The 19,467-nt window shown below is 53.2% G+C and overlaps 1 protein-coding gene across 17 annotated transcripts in view; it reads right to left on the bottom strand.

The window, feature by feature from the left end:
- ANKRD17 (ankyrin repeat domain 17) overlaps positions 1-19,467 on the bottom strand; it is a 2,430,147-nt gene that overhangs the window by 2,083,219 nt on the left and 327,461 nt on the right. For all 17 annotated transcript variants that reach the window (XM_069630806.1, XM_069630790.1, XM_069630801.1 and 14 more), the window contains exon 6: positions 3,302-3,535. In XM_069630806.1, coding sequence (XP_069486907.1) covers positions 3,302-3,535 — 234 coding nt within the window. The remainder of the gene's footprint in view (positions 1-3,301; positions 3,536-19,467) is intronic.

Raw genomic sequence — 19,467 nt, 5'->3', positions numbered from 1 at the left:
GGACAAGACAGATCCTGCTGGAAGCGCCCCGTACCATGCTAAAAAAAAAGTAATGGCCAATATTCGGCATTCCTTATCGACAACATCCTGGTCCCCGTCTCCTCTTCAGTGAAGACGCTAGGCGTCTACCTCAACGCCACTCTCACTGACCCGACAAGTGAACGCCATCACCTCCTCCGCCATTAAACTGTTAAATGCCTGCAGAACCTTTTTATCCACAGATGGCTGCCTAACTATCACACATGGAGTCGTAGCTGTCAGGCTAGACTATTGTAACATCCACTTCACTGGTACCTCGTCCAAAAACCTCGAAAAGATGCAAATCATACAAAATAATATGCTCTGAGCAGTCCTGAACATTCGTAAAAAATTTACAGATTTCTGCAGCAGGTAGCACACTGGCTACCCATCCACAAACGTATCATCTTTAAAACCTTGTCCATTACCCACAAGTGCCTCTCCAACTCTATCCCCCATACCTTTCCCAGAAAATATCCAGAACCCACTTGTCCAGACCAACTAGGACCCGTTAGCATCCACTGCCTCCTCTAGCTTAAAGTCAGACAATCTAAAGTCAGAGGCTCAAGCTTCCCCTACATCGCAACCAAGCAGTGAAATTCACTGCATCCCACCTTGAGAGCTGAACCATCATGGTGGGTATTTTGTAAATCCCTGAAAACCAGTTTTTTTGCCCCAAGGGAAGAACGGGGAGCAAGCGAAGGGCTAAAAAAATTGTCAACGCTGAATGGGGCCACACCCCCACGCGCGCTTTACTAAATTTAAAAGGGAAGCTCAATTTTTCGCTGTCAAAGGTTACAGTACCATTCCTATATTGGGGGACCCGTAAAAAAGGGGGGAGCAAAGGGGACGGACGTATGAGTATGTAAGGGTGCTGGTCTGCTTACAATTTCTGTTTCATCATAGTAATGGATGCAAGTGTCCCTTCTTTTGGAATTGCCGCCTCACGTGCTGCCTTGAAAACCCTTTTAATGAATGCTTCCATTTATTCCCACTAGGAATAATCATCTCTCTGCATGCTGTGGTTGTGGCTATGTTCCTATCTAGAGCCAAAACGTGTGCACAACAATTTCTGACTTAGATGCTGATGCTGGTATACCAAATATTTTGGAACCAAAACCTTTGTTGACTATCACGTTTGATTTTGAATGGCAATTTATTTGATTAGTGGTGCAGGTTTGTATCTTTTTTAATCATGAGAAAGTGCATGTGAAATTGCAGGACTGACCAGAGGTAGGGCCAAATGACATTTTTGGGGGTTCGCCACTCATTTTAGGGGACTCGAGAACTCAATGCCGTTTCAGTTTCAAATTATCTCTTCCTTTATTTTTGTGGTCAGAGCGACTTCTACTGAAGTCTCCTTGCCACTGCAACTCTTTCCTATGCGATCCTGTCGTAGCCCATATGGCTCCTTGGACATGGGTGCTTAAAAAGCACTTCATTTGGGTGCTACAGTGATCCTACAAAAGGTGCTGGTGGCTATGTTTTTGCTTTAACTGAATTTACATTAGTACCCCAAGTTATAGCCATTGGGGTACTAATGCACTCAAGTCTGATGCTCAACCACTTTGTTTTGAGCCATCCCCTTCTGTCTGTGGGAACCACGAGGCATACCTGTGCTGTTGTGCACACTAGCTCACTTAGAGTCAAGCCCAGCACAGCCCAACACAACCTATAGAGGTTTGGACTGGTCCCCTGCCTCAAATAGCCTAATACACATAGCACATGTGTGAACCAGTGCTTGGTGTATTATTTTTTTACAGCCAGACCGATCTTCTCGTCACCAAAACCTTTCTGTTTCTGTCTGCTTCGTGTGTGAATGGAGGGCTAGTTTAGGCCACCCCAAGGCTCAATATGTAAAACTAGGGGATTCTTTGTGTATTCCTCAATTCTGATAGTTCTTAACTGAACTGCAGGAAAATGTGCCAAGACAATGGTCTACTAAATCGTCGGAACAAGTTTGGCCATTCTGGCTGGACTCTGGGTCCTCCGCGCCAGTTCATATTTTGCCTGCTAGACTTCCTGGGCTGCTCATGGTCATGGTCTTCTTCAATGGAAGGGTTTGGTGTCTTGTGCAGTTGTTTCAGGGCTGTTTGGCCCACCTGGTCCAAGAGCCTCACGGTAGGAAGCCTACGTCGTCCAATAATGTGGTTGAACACTTCTGCCCTATCTCTGCTTTCTTTCTAGGCCATCTTGGGATGCTGCCACTGTTATTCCCTCTCTTGGGACTGCTCCATGTTGCCCTGCATGCAGTCTGGATCGACTTTGCAGGGATACTATCACTTCATGGTACCTTGTCAGTTGTTTCTGCTCCTGAATGGAGGGACACCATCCTGGCAAGACTGGTTCTTCTTTTTGGTCATCATTGGTTCGTGTGCAATTACCAGGGTATCAGATCCTGTAAAATGACCTGCGGAGAAAGGTTCGTACTTACTTTATCATTACCGAGCCAAGTTCTTCGAATCCGGAACCAACAGTATTTCACATGAGTGACAGATGGCTCAAAAATCACTCCAGCTCTAAGCCTATTAAAAGGGTTTTTATTGACTTGTCAACGGGCCATACGGTTGTCCCCACTAGCTCCAGTCTCAAAGATCCCCCTCCCTAGCCCAGGCATACTTAGCCATAGAGTGTATAGTGATGGTTTCTCCCTCAGTATGCTTATCACTATATGGACTGCGATGTTAAACTAAAGGCCCTGGTCCTTTCTGAACTACATCGGGTACGTTCCCTACTCTATTGGTTAGTGTTCTAGAGGGATAGCTAATTTGTGCCTTGTTAGATCCTTCCTCCTCACCCTCTCCATTTTCCTTTCATTTTGACATCTAGTTCAAACTGCCTAACTGAAGCAGACAAGTTGAAGAGCAGTACGAGAAACCAAGTTCATTTTAGAACTGTATTTATTTGGATAGCAAGTACAGCTTTGACAAGAACCTACAGGAGCAAGTACAGGTGGTTGGGCATTCCAATGATGCCTTGAAAAGTACAACCGCATAGTGGTAGATCACCTATATGTAGTAGAGAGACAACGCAACAGTAAGGGAGACCAACATTATTAAAACATACTGAGAAGCAGATTGAAAGCATCAACATAGATTTCTAGCCTTCTCTGCCCAGTAAGTGCATCTATGAAAGACACCAAGAATAGGGAAATAATGACTTGTATACCCACAAGACACAGTGCTATTTCAAAAGGAAACCAGTCGATTTATATTAACTTCATACCGTCAGTGGCAAATGAAACGTGTACCACGGAAGACCAAAGCACAGTATGTTAGTTTACCTTTATAACAAGCCAAGGTAAGTGCGCTCTCCTTGAACTCATTTGAATGTGTGTTGATTCCAGCCCCACTATCCAGGAGCACGCGGGCCACTTCCACATGTCCAGCACTCCCTGCCTCCATAAGTGGTGTATGGCCATTTTCATTGTGGTCTTCGATGCTGGCACCAGCTTGCAATAGAACCTTTACGACATCTACGTACCCTCCTGCACAGGCATAAGTAAGTGCTGTGTTGCCTGCAAAAAAATGAGGAAAAGGAAAGAATGTTAAATTTCTCCAGATTATACACCATTTACCAATTTACATGAATTGAATTTCCTGTTTACGCATATTAAAATTCTGTCGATTCAGAAATGTTTTCTCCAATACTACACTAACATACACAAGTAGTATAATTTGTTGAAACGCCAGAAATAAAAGATCATGCAGACAGAGAGGAGTTATGGAGACTAACTGGCTTTGAAGGCGACACTCCCATAAGCGTTAAAAAGATAGGCTGTGCAGACGATAACCAGACATCGGAAACACTATTTGACAGATCTTGTCCCTTTTCTTCACGACCATCTTTGTATGTTCCAGGTTCTTCTGCAAACCTGCAAATTCTTGGTTGACCTGAGGGGAGTAACGTTCCATTGCTCTCCGATGCATCGCTCATCGAGTTGGACAGTCCCAAGTAATCAAGAACCACATAATTATTAAAAAAAGAAACAAAAGCAATATATTTTATGAAGGATTGAAATATTATAGGTTACTCACTGTAGTGACTAACAAGTCCCCTTTCCTCCATCCTGTATGGGCGACCCTTCCAAGGGACGGGAGACAGAACCTTTTTCAACAGAAAAAACATTCTTCCGTTTTAAATTTAGAGGCGCGTGGGGGTGCGGCCCTGGGAGCATGGGCTGCCCTGACCCCACCCTCCAACGCCACAACTCAGTCCCCATAGATGCGTCGACAATGGATTAACCTTGCCTAATGACACCAGTTTTATTAGGGGGCGGGGGATGGTGGGACGTATGGAGGAAAGGGGACTAAGTACGTTCGTCACTACGGTGAGTAACTTATAATTACCCTTACGTCCCGTCCCCTTTCCTCCATACTACATGGGCTATTACAACTGAATGTAGCCCCAGGGTGGAGAGGAGACCCTCCTTAAGCAAACCGGTTTCTAAGAACCGCCTGTCCGAAAGCCGTATCTGATCTAGAGCCGGTGTTCAAACAGTAATGTGTGCAGAAAGCCGAAGGTGTGGCCCAGGTGCCCGCCCTGCTTATGACTTACCAGGGGACATGCCGCTGGAATGCGATGGCCGTTGCCTTGGCTCTGACTGCGTGGGCATGCATGTTGGCCGGCAGTGGCTTATGATGTCCCTCGTAAGCTTCTTTGATGGCTGCGACCATCCAACGGGCTATGGAGGCCTTGGAGGCCCGATACCCTGGTCTTGATCCGCCAAAGGTGAGAGACAGAGCGTCCGTCTTGCGGAAGCCCCTGGTCCTGTCCAAGTAGAATTTCCGGGCACGCCAGACATCGAGGCAGTGCAGAACTCTCTGTGCCTCGTCTTTCGACTCAGCAAAAAACATCGGCATCACTATTTCTTCATTCAGATGAAATGCAGAAGACACCTTAAGTAGGAATGCTGGGTGTGTCCGCAGGACTACCTTGTCCTTGTGAAAAGTAGTGTAGGGCACTGAGGCGACCAATGCCTGGATTTCGCTTACTCTGCGAGCCGAGGTGTTGCCGCCAAGCATGGCAGTCTTAATGGTGACCAGCCTGATGTACGCGGACGCCATCGGCTCAAATGGTTTGTGCGCCAGTGCACCCAAAACTATGTTGAGGTCCCACATGGGGTGTGGCCTCTTGAAGGGCGGGTAAAGTCTGGCGAGTCCCGTTAAATGTTTGACAACCAGGTTGGAAGAGGAGACCACCTCTTCCTCTGAGTTTCTGTAGGCCCCAATGGCTGCCAATAAGTGTAGCAAGTGTCTACCTGTACGCCAGAGTGTGCGAGGTGCGCAGAGAAGGAGAGCACGTTGTCCAATGTACATGCAAGCTGGTTGATATCCATAGTGTGCCCCCAGTGGCAAAACCTGGTCCACTTGCTCATACTGGGTCCTGGTCGGGTGTGTGGAATTAGAAGGAAATAAACATGCAGCAACACTACCTATATTTCTCTTCACTATCCAACCCATATAACGAGGACAACTACAAACAAAACTACTTCCAAGTGAATACGTAAACACGGGTTATCTTACTTGAAAAAATGAATGGAGGGGGGATGGGGCGAGGGTGTGTGTCTGAGAAATAATTAGAAACTGACAGAGCCGCATACCAGCACAAATGACAGTCCAGCCTGTGAAGGGGGCACAGAGGATGTGACGGGGAAGCCGAGAGCAGTCAGCTCCCAAAGGCAAGAGGCTGACGACAGAAGTCCTTTGCACAGTGTTGTGGAAATGGTCAAGGACGTGGCTGGGGCCTGGAAGACAGCGGCGCGACCTCTAGGAGGTGTACCGCACGGGCCAGTAAAGGAGTCTATACAGTCAGTGAAGAAACCGGAAAGAAGGTACGCGGAGCGAGAGCAGCAGAGGCAAGATGTCCGCGCAGCCTGGCAAGGAGATGCAAGCACCCAGGAAGGACTGGCCAAGAGTCCCCAGAGCCAAGGTAGGAGGTACGTCACAGGAACTAGTAGGGGCTTGGAGATGCAAAAGAGCAAAATTGCATGGGAATAACGATACAAAGCCTCTTCCTTGTGGCAGTGCTTGGCAGGGGAGTGAACCAAGTGGGCCTGGATAAGAAAGGGTGAGCAAACAGGGCCTTGGATCCAAACAAGTACAAGGTGAATATCGAAGGGAGGAAACCTCCAAACAGTGGTAAAGAAAAGATCACCGACAGGCCAAGGAGAACCTGGGACTGTTGTAAAGGTTAACGAGGAAGACATGGGAAGGCACTGACCTCAACTGGAGCTTTCCTGAAACTAATACACAGGGGAAGGGAGTAATTTCCCCTGGAACCAGCTTGAACATTATCGGAGGAGCCAAGGGAAGGGAGCCATTCCTCCTGGCCACTTTTGGAACAGAGCGTAAATCAAGACCAGGCGAAGGAAGACATTCCCCCTGGTAGCGACTGAAGAGACTTTCTTTTAAGACACCAGAAGGAGGCATCCTGGTGAAAAAAAGGTTACTTTTGATTAAGACTCTTTAGTTGTAGTGCAAGGGACAGATGTAGGATTGTTAGTCCGGACAGTGGCTTTTTCCATTTTACGGACATTCTGGCAGATCCTTTAGTTTTTAGTTTGAGGCAGGGAAAAGCCTCCTAGAGTTAGGGATAGCTAGGTTGTTTAATTCAATAAAAGTATTTCCAACCACTATGACACCTCCTGGTCAGTTGCCTTCGTCTGCACCCTTACACTATCAAGATGTTTTTAAGCCATTTGGCCCAGCAATTTGGTTTTTTGGTTACTTGTGTTCCCACCACCCCTTTGAGGTATAGCCATTTAAGCTAATTGGGGTCTCTGGAGAGAGCCCAACTAGGGCAAAGGTTACTTTGTGTGAATGGTATCCAGTTCGGCCTGGATTAACAGTCTCCCAAGCATCACAACCCACATCACAGAGTATGGCAAAGCATGTGGAGTTTGCTTGTTGGGTTATGTTAGGATTTTTGAAAAACTGAATAAGGCCTCCAAGGGGCGAGGTGCGCGCCCTGGCAAGAGCTACCCCTCCAAGGGGCCAGGCACGCACCCGGACAAAGGCTACCCCTCCTAGGGGCCAGGCGCGCGCCCAGGAAAGGGCTACCCCTCCAAGGGGCCAGGCGCGCGCCCGGGAAAGGGCTACCCCTCCAAGGGGCCAGGCGCGCGCCCGGGAAAGGGCTACCCCTCCAAGGGGCCAGGCGCGCGCCCGGGCAAGGGCCACCCCTCCAAGGGGCCAGGCGCGCGCCTGGGCAAGGGCCACCCCTCCAAGGGGCCAGGCGCACACCCGGGCAAGGGCTACCCCTCCAAGGGGCCAGGCACGTGCATCGGCAGCAAGGCAAACCAGAGGGCAAGCGCCAGGGCAAGCCAGAGGGTGACAGTCAGGGAACAGGTGTCAGCCAGGGCCCAAGAGGGGGAGTAAAAAAGAAAGTGCCTCTGCGTGCAAGCCATCATTCTTAGTAGCACAAGCCCCCGCTCCAGAGACCATGTATCTGTGTGGATCTTCAGCCACTTCTCAGAGGCTACCTGGAATCACAGAGGTATGGAATGGTATGGTATGGTTTATAAATAAAGTGCCTATACACAGGCAAGTGTTTCAAAGCGCTCCAGGCGGGTGGGAACATGGGGAAAAGTCGCTCAGAGCCCTTGAAATTCCGAGACAAAGGTCTGCACAGGAACAGTAAGCCGGTAAATTACATTTAACAATTTGTGATACAGCAAATAGGACTTACAGCGATTCTGCCGTTTTACCAGTGCAATTAAGGGGGTGAAGACAAGGGAGAAATTATATATTACTCACCGTAGTGACTAACTTACTCTTAGTCCATAGTTCCCTTTCCTCCATACTGTATGGGCGTCCCTTCCAAGGAACGGGAGACGGAACCTTTTTAAGCCGAAAAAAAGCTTCTTTCCCCTTTAAATTTAGAGACAGGCAGGGGTGCGGCACAGGGTGCATGCAGTGCCCTGACTGCGCTGCCCTGACTGCGCCCTCGGGCGCCACACCTCAGTCCCCATTGACGCGTCGACAATAGATTTAACATTGCCTAATGACACCAGTATTATTAGGGGGGAGGTTGGTAGGACGTATGGAGGAAAGGGGACTATGGACTAAGAGTTTGTCAGTCACTACGGTGAGTAACTTCTAATTACTCTTACGTCCCGTTCCCTTTCCTCCATACTGTATGGGCGATTACAACTGAATGAAGCCCCAGGGTAGAGAGGAGGCCCTCCTTAAGCAAATCGGTTCCTGAGAACCGCCTGTCCGAAGGCCGCATCTGATCTAGAGTCAGCGTCCAAACAGTAATGCTTACAGAAAGCCGAGGGAGAGGCCCAAGTGGCCGCCCTGCTTATGACTTGCCAAGGGACATGGCGCTGAAATGCGATGGCCGTTGCCTTCGCCCCGACTGCGTGAGTATGCATGTTGGCTGGAAGCGGATTGTGCTGGCCCTTGTACGCCTCTTTGATGGCAGAGACCATCCAGCGGGATATGGAAGCCTTAGAGGCCTGGTCTTGAGCCTCCGAAAGTGACAAACAGGGCATCTGATTTGCGGAAGCCCCTGGTCCTGTCCAAGTAGAATTTCAGGGCATGCCTGACATCCAGGCAGTGCAGCAGTCTCTGTGCTTCGTCCTTGGGATCGGGAAAAAATGTCAGAAGGACTATTTCCTCATCCAAGTGGAACGCAGACGGAACCTTGGGCAGAAACGCCGGGTGTGTCTGCAGGACTACCTTGTCCTTGTGAAAGGTGGGATATGGTTCCAAGGCAACCAGCGCCTCGATCTCGCTGACTCTACGAGACGAGGTAAGGCCGACTAGTAATGTTGATGGTGACCAGCCTGATGTCCACGGACGCCATTGGCTCGAATGGTTTGTGCGCCAGGGCGGCCAAGACTATGTTAAGGTCCCACACAGGATGGGGTCTCTTGACGGGCGGGTGGGAAAACAATGCCCTGCTCTGAGTTCCTGTAATCCCCAATGGCTGCCAGGTATGTGCGGCAGGTTTCCACCTGCACACCTAAACGAGCGAGGTGCGCCGAAAAGGAGAGCACATTGTCCAAAGTGCAAGCCAAGGGGTCGATACCCTTGGAGTCTGCCCAGTGGCAGAATCTGGTCCATTTGCTTTTGTATTGGGCCCTGGTGGCTTTGCTCCTGTATGATCTCCAGACTGAGAGAGGCCAGGGTGCCGAAGCATTACCTGCTCAGGTACAATGCTATGAAGGCTAGTTTCCCTGGGGCAGGGTGGATGACTTTGCCCCCATGGCTGTGTCAGAAGATGTGCTGGGCCCGTCGGAAGGTGAATCAGGGGCACCTCCAAGAGGCTGAGTAGCTCAGAAAACCATGGCGTGGCCGGCCACCATGGAGCTATCAAAATAATGAGTCGTCTGCGAGACTCCTTGATTTTGCAAATTACCCTGTGGATGAGGGGAGTGGGCGGAAAGGCGTAGGCTTTCATGCCAGTCCACTGGAGGTGAAATTCATCACCCATAGAGGCAGGACCATGACCTTGCCAAGATACGAACTGGGGACATTTCTTGTTGTGCCAGGTGGCAAAGAGATCCACGTGGGGGTGACCCCAACTGTTGAAAATCTCCTGAATAACAAGGTTGTTTAGCTGCTACTCGTAATTGTCCGCTCCGGGCCTGCTGAGCCTGTCCGCTTCCAGGATGTATTCCCCCGGGAGGTGGACTGCCGTGAGGTAAATGTTGTTCTCCAGGGCCCACTCCCACATGCTGATCGCCAGTCTGCACAGAGGAGGGGACCGGGTGGCTCCCTGCTTGTTGACAATAGTAAATGCTGGTCGAATTGTCTGTCTGGATGAGGACAACCTGGCCCCTGAGAAGCGGTAGGAATGCTCTGAGCGCTAGCCAAATGGCGTTCAGCTTTAACCATTTGAAGTGGTATTTCTGCTTCTGTCGAGTCCAGGTGCTTTGGACCAAGAGGCCATCCAGGGCGGCTCACCAGCCTTCGAACGAGGAGTATGTGGTGAGGGTGGCCTGCGGGCAGGGCAGCCGAAAAAGGCTTGCCCGTCCGCAAGTTGCAGTCCCTGGAACACCATGTTAAGTCGGGTGGAGAAATGGAGGGACATTGATCATCTCGGATTGAGAGCCCTGCTCCTGGTTCCATCAGGCCGCGAAGTGCAGCTGAATCCTCCTCATCCTTAGTCTTGTGTGCGGCACGATAATAGGACCGCTGCAAGTAGACCCAGGCGATGTTGGTACCACCATGCCAAGGTCACCTCTCTGCTGAGGAAGTGGGTGGTGGCCCTCCTGATGGCCGAGATTGTGTCCTCCGTCGGGAAGACCTTCTCGGAGCACGTGTCCCAGATGAGGCCCAGGAATGTCAGTCTGTGTAGGCTGCAGCTGTGACTTCTTGAGATTGAGCGGGAAGGAACAAGTTACTTACCTGTAACTGTTCTCCAGCATGGGTCTGGCATGGATTCACATGCTCATGAATATTCCCCGTCGTCAGGCTGGGAATCCACGGTAAAGAAAAAATCAGTATCAGTTTCGTTTCTGATCTGTCTTTCTTAGTAGTAACCAATCACTGTTCTCTGGGTCATACTGCCCCCAGCCAATGACTTCCCTCTCTCTAAGCCCCTTCCCCGGCAGCCATCCTCAGATTTGGTAGCACGTAAAGTGGCAGTATGACCAAGTGAAGAGCCGCACAGGGGAAGGAGGGAGGGTTCGCATGTGAATCCATGCCAGACCCATGCTGGAGAACAACAGTTACAGGTAAGTAACTTGTTCCTTCTCGAGCATGGGGTCTGGCATGGATTCACATGCTCATGAATATAAGAATACATAGCAGTACACACATGCACAACCACGGAAGGTGGCAAAAGGCTCAACATTAAGCATTACATAAAACTCAACATTAAGCAACTCTTACCTCCTCACCAGGCCCACCTTCAGGCGAACAGGTTACGCAGCACTGCTTGGCCGACTCCGGCCTCCTCCCTGGAATCCCGGTCGACGCAGTAGAATCTCGTGAAGGTGTGCATCGACCTCCACGTAGCAGCCCAGATGTCCAGCAGGGGCACACCAGACAAGAACGCCATAGTAGCTGCGATTGCTCTGTTCGAATGGGCTCTCAGACGGCCGGGCAACGGTTGGTTGGCCAACCGATGACAGTGCATGATGCTGCCGGAGAGCCATCTGGAAATGGAAACCTTTGAGAGAGCCTTCCCTTGGTTCACAGGTCCAAAGTTCACAAACAGCTGTGATGTCTTCCGAAAACTCTTCGCTCGGTCCACGTAGAACTTAAGCGCTCTAGCCACATCCAGCGAGTGCAAAGTCCTCTCGGCCGGCGACGAAGGCGACGGGAAGAAAACTGGCAGCACCAAGGGCTCGTTAAGATGGAAGTGCGACGGCACCTTGGGCATGAAAGAGGGGTGCGTCCTCAGCACCACCCTCGTATCGTGAAAAGTCAAGCATGGAGGCTTGCAGGATAGGGCCTGAATCTCTCCCACGGGTTGTGCGGAGGTGATGGCCACAAGCAACACCATCTTCCACGACAGGAACTTCAACGGAGCTGAATGCAAAGGCTTGAATGGTGGCCCCATGAGCCTGGTCAGCACCACGTTGAGCTCCCACGCCGGGGCTGGAGCCTTCACCGGCGGGAACGATCGGAACAGTCCCTTCATAAATTCCCTCACCAGTCGATGAGACCACAAGGACGGCCGTCCTGCAGTTCTGGTGTATCGGGAGATCGCTGCCAGGTGTATCTTGATGGAAGCGTGAGCTAGTCCAGCTTTGGCCAGAGACAGTAGATCTGGTAGCACTTGGTGCTGTAATCCGTAGAGGGTTGATGATCTGTGCACAGCACCAGACAGAGAACCTCTTCCACTTATGTCCGCAGCACTTGAGAGTTGAGGATGCCCTGGCCTTCGCAAGAACCTCTCTGCAGTCAGCCAGGATATCGTACCCTCCAAACTCTAGTGCTGCAGGAGACAGGCCTGCAAAGTTCAGCGACTCCGTTTTGTGATGAAGAATGGCACCTCCCTCTCCGGAGAGAAGATCTGCGTCCGTCGGCAGCTTGACTGGTGGGGACGCTGAGAGGTCGAAAAGGTCCGGGAACCAGATCTGTCTCGGCCACGCCGGTGCGACAAGGATCATCCTGCACTGGGACCTCTTGAGCTGGCTGATGAGTCGAAGCAGCAGCGGCAACAGAGGAAACGCATACAGGAACAGGCCGTCCCAGGGGAACGAGAAAGCATCGCCCATGCTCCTCGGCTGGGGAAACCTGCTGGCGAACGTCTGGCACTTGGAGTTCGTCGCCGTCAGGAACAGGTCGATCTCCGGTTTGCCCCATCGTTAGAAGAGCCGATCCACTTGATCCTGGCATAGTTCCCACTCATGGCACGAGCGCAGCTCCCTGCTGAGTGAGTCGGCGATGGTGTTTTTTATTCCTGCCAGATGGAAGGGAACCAGAAACATCCCCTGGGCGACGGCCCAGTGCCACAGATCCTGGGCCTCCTTGGATAGGGCTGGGGATATGGTGCCTCCCTGCTTCCGGATGTAGAACATTGTGGTGGTGTTGTCGGTGAAGATCCTCACGACCTGGCCCTTGAGGGACGGGAGGAACGACTTGAGCGCCCAGAACACGGCACGGAGCTCCAAGATGTTGATGTGGAGAGACCTCTCCTCCGGGAGCCAAAGGCCTCTTGCGTGGAGATCTCCGGTGTGCGCACCCCATCCCTCCAGGGAGGCGTCCGTCGTCACCGTCTCCTTATGTGCCGGGGTCTGGAAGTCCGTGCCCGCCGTGAGGTGTGCACGGGTGCCCCACCACTGAATCGCCCGACGGAAAACCTCGTTGAGCGGGATCTCGTCTTCGAAGCTGCCCGCCGCTTGCATCCAGCAGGCGTCAAACTCCTGTAAAAGACGCATCCGTAGCCTGCACAGGCGCACTAGGTAGATGCATGAGGACATCATTCCGAGGAGGGACTTGCTGGATCTCACCCTGGCCACGTCCATGGCTAGCAGGCGCTGCACCTTGCCCAAGATGACCTTCGTCATTTCCTCCGACGGAGATGCCAATCGGTCCACTGTATCGAGCTTCACTTCCAGAAACAGTGCCACCTGCGACAGAACCAAGTGGGATTTCGGGTAGTTGATGGAGAAACCCAGCTCCGCGAGTAAACAGACGGTCGACGGCGAGTTCTCTTGTCCTTGCATGGATGAGCCAGTCGTCCAGGTAGGTGTAGACGTGGATCCCCTGCAGGGGTAGCCGCGCCGCCACTGGTGCTAGGCGCTTGGTGAACACCCTGGGTGCCGACTTCAATCCGAATGCCAGAGCTCTGAATTGGTAGTGGCGTCCTTCGACTACGAATCTGAGGCACTTTCGGTGTTCTTTTTTGGATGGGGATGTGGAAGTAAGCATCCTCCAAGTCCAACGACGATAGGAAGTCGCCCTCCTGTAGCTGACCCAGCACGTGCTGGAGAGCGACCATCCTGAACTTCTGTGCCTTGATGTATTTGTTCAACCGACGTAGGTCCAGGATGGGGCGCCAACCGCCTGTCTTCTTTCTGACGAGGAAGTATCTGGAGTATACTGCGGATCCCCGGAGCCTCTTGGGGACGAGCTCGATGGCACCTTTCTTGAGTATCACCTTTACCTCCAACAGCAGTTGAGGGATGTGATTTTCCTTCCTGGCCACGGGAGGAATGCGGGGACACTTCTTTTGGAATTCGAGAGTGTGCCCGTGGGCCAGGGCATCCAGCACCCAACGGTCGGTGGAGAGGGACTCCCACACGCTGATGAACTTCGCCAGCCGGCCTCCCACCGGGGTGCTTCGGTGGGGGCCCGACGCTATGGCCGGTTCAATCTTGCTTGGAGGCGGCCTTGCCGCCTTGGCCTGCTTGGCGACGACGCCGAGATCCTCCTTGCTTGCCGCGACCTCTGTAAGCCTCCTGGGACGAGGAGCGGGCCGCCTGGCGGTACGTAGAGGAGCCACCGCCTGATCCCTTGGAGGCCCCCTGTCTGCCTCCGGCACTCCGAAACGGCCGTCATTGCTGAAGGACTCCCAGGGCTCGGGCCGTCTCTGTGTCAGCCTTGATGGCCTGCAGTGACTCATCCACTGTTTTCCCAAACAGGTTGGTGCCGTCGAACGGCATGTCCAAAACCCTGGTCTGCACGTCCTGACGGAAGTCTGTCGCCTTGAGCCAGCCTCGTCGTCGAAGGCAAACGCTGTTGCCTAACTGGCGAAACCTGGTGTAGACAATGACCGTTGCCACAGTTATGGCGTGGTCCGACGCCACCTCACCTTCCTGCAGAATCTCCTGGGCCTCCGCCCTCTTGTCCTCTGGTAGGAAGTCCAGTAGGGGGGCTATCTTGTACCATAGCTCCCTGTTTTAACGGGCCACAATCGCTAAGGCGTTGGCCGCCTTAATTGTCGCCGCCGCCGACGAGATGACCCGTCGCCCCATGGCGACCAATTTCTTACCCTTGCCGTCAGGCGGCGAAGTAGAGGTTGAGGCTGTCGCCCCCGCCGCCCTCTTCTTGGCCGCCGCTGAGACGACCGGATCCGGCGTAGGTTGAGCCCTGAGGCAAAGGGGCGGCGTCGGGGACCCGGTACTTCTTCTCGTACCTGTCCCTCTTGGCAGGCGTCGTGGACGGGTTCTTCAGGATCGCAAGTCCCTCGTCCCAGATATCGTCGAGTAACGGTACCGCGAGGACAGTCTTTCTCTTGGCCTCTCACCGTTGATAGAGGAAACCCTCCTCCTTCTGTTCCTCGGGGCAGAGCTGGAAGAGCTCGGATGCCCTGGCGATCATGGCGTGAAAGGAGCCAATTTCGTCGGGCGGGGAAGCCCGAGGGAGTGGTGAGTGAAGGTCACCACCGTGAACATCCGTCCCGTATCTGTCGCTGTGTCATCCCTGGGGTCCGGAGAGGGGGATGAGGGCTCCGCGGGTCGTGGGGGCATGAAGGGTGGGGAGGGATGAACTCTCCTCCGCTTGACGGCGGGCTTCCCGACGGGCCCGGTTCTGGATCGTCCGCCGGGGTTCGTGGTAATCTCGTCCTCGTCTCCGTACATAAGGTTTGGATTGCCATCAAAATGGCCGCCGAGTTATCCTGAGGCTAGGGCAATGGCTGCGACCGGAGGGATGGCTGCTCCTCCACTGGGGCCTCGTCGGCGCCACCGTCGCTTTCGTCGACCACCTCTTCGGGATCCCTCCCGTGGGATCGTACCTTCTCAAACCTCTCGTTGAGGTTCTTCACGGTTTCCACCAGCTCCTCCTCAGAGGCTGAATCCCTGTCCGTGATGGCCACCCCCGCCCCCTTTTTCCACCGGGGTCTTCACAGGGGTCTTGTCGATGGGCTGGAAAGAGGATTCCCTCCGCGGTGGCAGGGAAACTCTGGGCCCCGAGATCGCCTCCACTGGTGTAGCCTCCCCAGGCTTCGCCAGGGCCGCCGCAACTCCCTCGATAGAGGCCTTAGCCGGGTGAATCAAGGCCTTCGCCACCTTTGGCGCGCTTGAGGTCTTCAACTTGGAGGGTCACCGCTTCGCTCCCCCTCGGCCTAATCCTTCGAGATCGACCGAGGCCTCTCCAGAAGCTTACCCGGGTTCTCGGATTTCCTCTTCCCCGAACCAGAGCGTTGGCTCGTGGTCGATGGTGTCCCGGGGAAGGCACGCCCTGCCTGGCAGCCGAAGAGCCCGACCGTTCGGCGCTCCCAGTGCCCGCAGACTCGCGGTGCTTAGCCTTCTGTTGGGCCCCTGTCGCCGGGGCTCCCTCACAGGACTTAAAAGACCGCTCGGACCTTTTCTTCTTCTCACCTCCTGGGCCCTTCTCCAGCCAGCTGGCGAGGCGGGAACGCTGATCCCTCATAGTCCGTTCCGATAGGCTCTTGCACAACGCAGTGTCCTCCTCCACGTGTGTCTTGTCCTCATGAAGGCAGTAGAGACATCTCGAATGCTCGTCCTCCTTGAAAACATTCTGTAATCCGCATCCAGGGCAGCTCCTGAACAACTTGGATCCGGGCGTCGAGCTTCCCTTGTCCTGGGGCCATGTCAATAATGGTAGGCCTCAGATCTTCTGGAATCCTCCAAGAAGCATAACTCGACGAAAACTTCACCCTTGAGGGGCGTAGAAAATTCCGAAACGGGTCCCCGTTGATCGGAAGTAGAACAGTGGAGCTTGAGGCTCGATTTAACTGAAAAATGAGAAAATCTCTTTGAAAAAAAGCGCAAAAACGCAGTAAAAGCTCGAGAGCTATAGCATGAGGACTCCCAACACTTGAACGTGCGGTAAAAATCTCAGGATGGCTGCCGGGGGAGGGGCTTAGGGAGAGGGCAGTCATTGGCTGGGGGCAGTATGACCCAGAGACCAGTGATTGGTTAGTACTAAGACAGACAGATCAGAAACAAAACAGACTGATTTTTTCTTTACCGAGGATTCCCAGCCTGACGATGGCGAATATTCATGAGCATGTGAATCCATGTCAGACCCCATGCTGGAGAAGCCCAGATCGTGCAGGGTGTTCATAAGGGCCTTGGAAGAGTGCTGAACCGCTTCCGGAGATGTAGCCCTGACAAGCCAGCCGTCAAGGTATGGGTAGATGTGGAGACCCTGCGCTCTGAGGAGGGCCGCCACAGCATTCATGAGCCTGGTAACGACCCTGGGGGCCGAGTTGAGGCCAAAAGGAAGGACCTTGTATTGAAAATGGTAGCCCATGATCCTGAACCATAAGAAAGAACGATGGGGCTGCCAAATCGGGACATGTAGGTATGCGTCCTTCAGATCCAGGGAGCACATCCAGTCTCCCATGTCCAATGTCTCCGCTATAAAAGCTGGCATAACCATCTTGAATTTTTGCAGGGGTAAGGCGAGGTTGAGGGTGGAAAGGTCCAGCACAACTCTCGGGCCCGCCTGGTGCTTCTTCTGAATGGCAAAAATCCTGAAGTAAAAGCCAAAGCCTCACTGGGAGGCTGGGACTTCCTACACTGCCTGGCTCTCTACGAGCGACAGGATCTCCGCCAAAAGAGTTGCTGTCCCAACCTGTGGGAGCAGAGGGGAGGAGAGGCAGGGATAGGAAGGCGGTGCCCTGTGAATACTACGGATAAGATCCAGGGGTCCGCGACATTCTGGCACCATAAATGCGGGGGGCAGGCTAGCTCTCCATGCACCGGAGACACGTGGACCCAAGAGGCCTGTCATGCTTTCTTTCCCTCGAAGGCTGTCGCTGAATGGGAGGAGTGGGGGGTGGGAGGGGGTACTGGAAAAAGCCCTTACACCCCCCCGCCAATTTGTATTGCTTGTGCCGTTCTCCGCCGAATTCCTAGAATTGCAGACGTGGGCCTCTTTCTGGCGCGGCGACCATTTTGTCGAGTTGTCTGCCTCGTGCCTGCGACGTGGTGCTCAGCCCGCTGGGCGTGGTCTCGTCCAAGACTCTTGCATGTGGATCACGAGGCCTACCCTGCTCCTCTGACCTAGGCCCGGTGGGTGTGACACCCTCGACCCGGGGTTCGGTAGAGCTGCGTTTAGGCGCCCTCTCGGATGATCTGAGGATCCCTCGACCCGAAGGTCGGTAGCTGAAGCAACCTCGGTGCACGTGCTGGTAGAAGGACCTGACCGGTCCCCTCCCGCGTTGTAGAGTCGCTGGGAAGGAGTCTCCGTAGAAGGGTGCGATCGAGAATATCAGCCCTACCTTGGGCCTGGTTCGATGCTTCACAAAGTTTTTGAGATCCTGGAAGAGCTCCCTCCACCTGGCTAGTCTGTTCTTCAGCGCCTGAGAGGACAGCGAGTCACACGCCAAACATGATTGCCAACCGTGGTCTGGGCCAAGGCAACGTAGGCAGAAGGCATGGGTGTCTGAAGTTGGGAAGAGCCTGTTGCAGGATGGACACCTGCTGAACCCTGTAGAAGTCGACATGCGCCGGGGAGGAGCACGACGCCTGAGGACCGAGTACCTGAATGATAGAAAAGACAAAAAAGACAGAAGAAGTATCCGCGCATGGAATTACATGGCCGAAGCCAAATCCAGGAGCATAGGTGGATTCGGCCCTTTCCCGTCGATGCAGAAAAGGGGACTGAGGTGTGGCACCGGAGGGCAGAGCATGCTCCCTGGGCCGCACCACTGCGCGCCTTTAAATTTAAAGGGGAAGCCTTTGTTTCCACTGAAAAAGGTTCTGTCTCCCATCCCTTGGAAGGGACGCCCATGCAGTATGGAGGAAAGGGGACGGGGCGTAAGAGTACAGACAGATCTTCAGGCACAGTGCGTACGGATCATGCACGTGCACAGAGGGTCACAGGGAGGGGGGAGGACAAAGTGCCCCTGGTCGGTGGAGACTGGAGCAAGTGCAGAGAGAACCACTCTCTTGGGTTATTTCTCAAGTGCTGAGAGTGTGGGTGGAGTGTGGTGCCCTGAGGCAAGTGCGAAAGAGGACGAGCGTTGGTGCCAGGGACCTGTGATACTCTGCGGTACATCAGGCAGCCAGTCAGCAAGCCATAAGGAAGAGGAGGGAGAGAGGGAAAGGAGCAGAAAACTGGGTTAGCAGGATAGAGGGAGGGAGAAGTAAGAGAAGTGGAAGGTCTTGAGGAGTTTCCGATACTTAAGAAGATCAGGCTCAAGACGGAGGGCAGCAGGGAGACTATTCCAGAGGGAGGCACCTACTGAGGATGAGGATCTCCCTCCAAATCTCTGCTTGGATAATCGGCTGACTCGCAGAAGGTTGGAGGTAAATGAGCGGTGGGCTTGTAAGGAACAGTATTTAGCTAGGCAGCTTTGCAGGTAGGTAGGCCCCAGAAAGCCTTGTGAACAAAGCAGAGGGTCTTGAACTTGATCTTTGCAGCCACGGGGAGCCAGTGAAGGGATTTCAGCGCCGGAGAGATGCGGTCCCTGGGCTTGAGGCCAAGGAGAAGTCTTGCGGTTCTGATCGGGATGAGTTATAGAGGGCGCAAGGCAGAAGAAGGGAGGTTGGGGAAGAGGCTGTTGCAGTAGTACATCATAGAGAGAACCAAGGCTCTTGGGACAGTGAGCCACTGGGGGAAAGTGAGAAAAGGTCGACCACCTCCGAGGAGGTATAGCTGATAGTTACACTTTTTAGAGACGTCCGAAATGTGAGAGGAGAAAGAGAGGAGTCAAAAATGACCAAGGTTTCTTGCCTCGCAGGTGGGTCCGGGCGCAAGGCCAAAGGAGGCCGGCCAGAGTGAAAGCAGGAAAGCAGGAGCAGGGGTCCCAATGCGCACGATCTCAGTTTTACTGGCGTTGAGGCAGAGGTCGTTTGCAGCACACCATGACTGAATAGCAGACAGACATTCAGATATGAGCGAGGAAGAGGAGGAGGAGGAGGAGGAGGAGGAGGAGGAGGAGGCGGCGGCTGAGGGTAGCCTGAAAGATAGTTGCATGTCAGCCGCGTAACACTGGAGATGAAGGTGGCCAGGGCAGCCATATAGACGTTGAAGCAGGGAGCTAGGTTAGAGAGAAAGGACGTTAACCACGTCAGAGCATGGCCTGTGATTCCCAGGGTGTCACAGCAACGAGCGATCAGGATGTTGTGGT

Source organism: Ambystoma mexicanum, chromosome 6q (genome assembly GCF_040938575.1).
Source record: "Ambystoma mexicanum isolate Mex_15411 chromosome 6q, UKY_AmexF1_1, whole genome shotgun sequence".
NCBI lineage: Eukaryota > Metazoa > Chordata > Amphibia > Caudata > Ambystomatidae > Ambystoma > Ambystoma mexicanum.
This window is presented reverse-complemented; position numbering and strand designations above follow the sequence as displayed.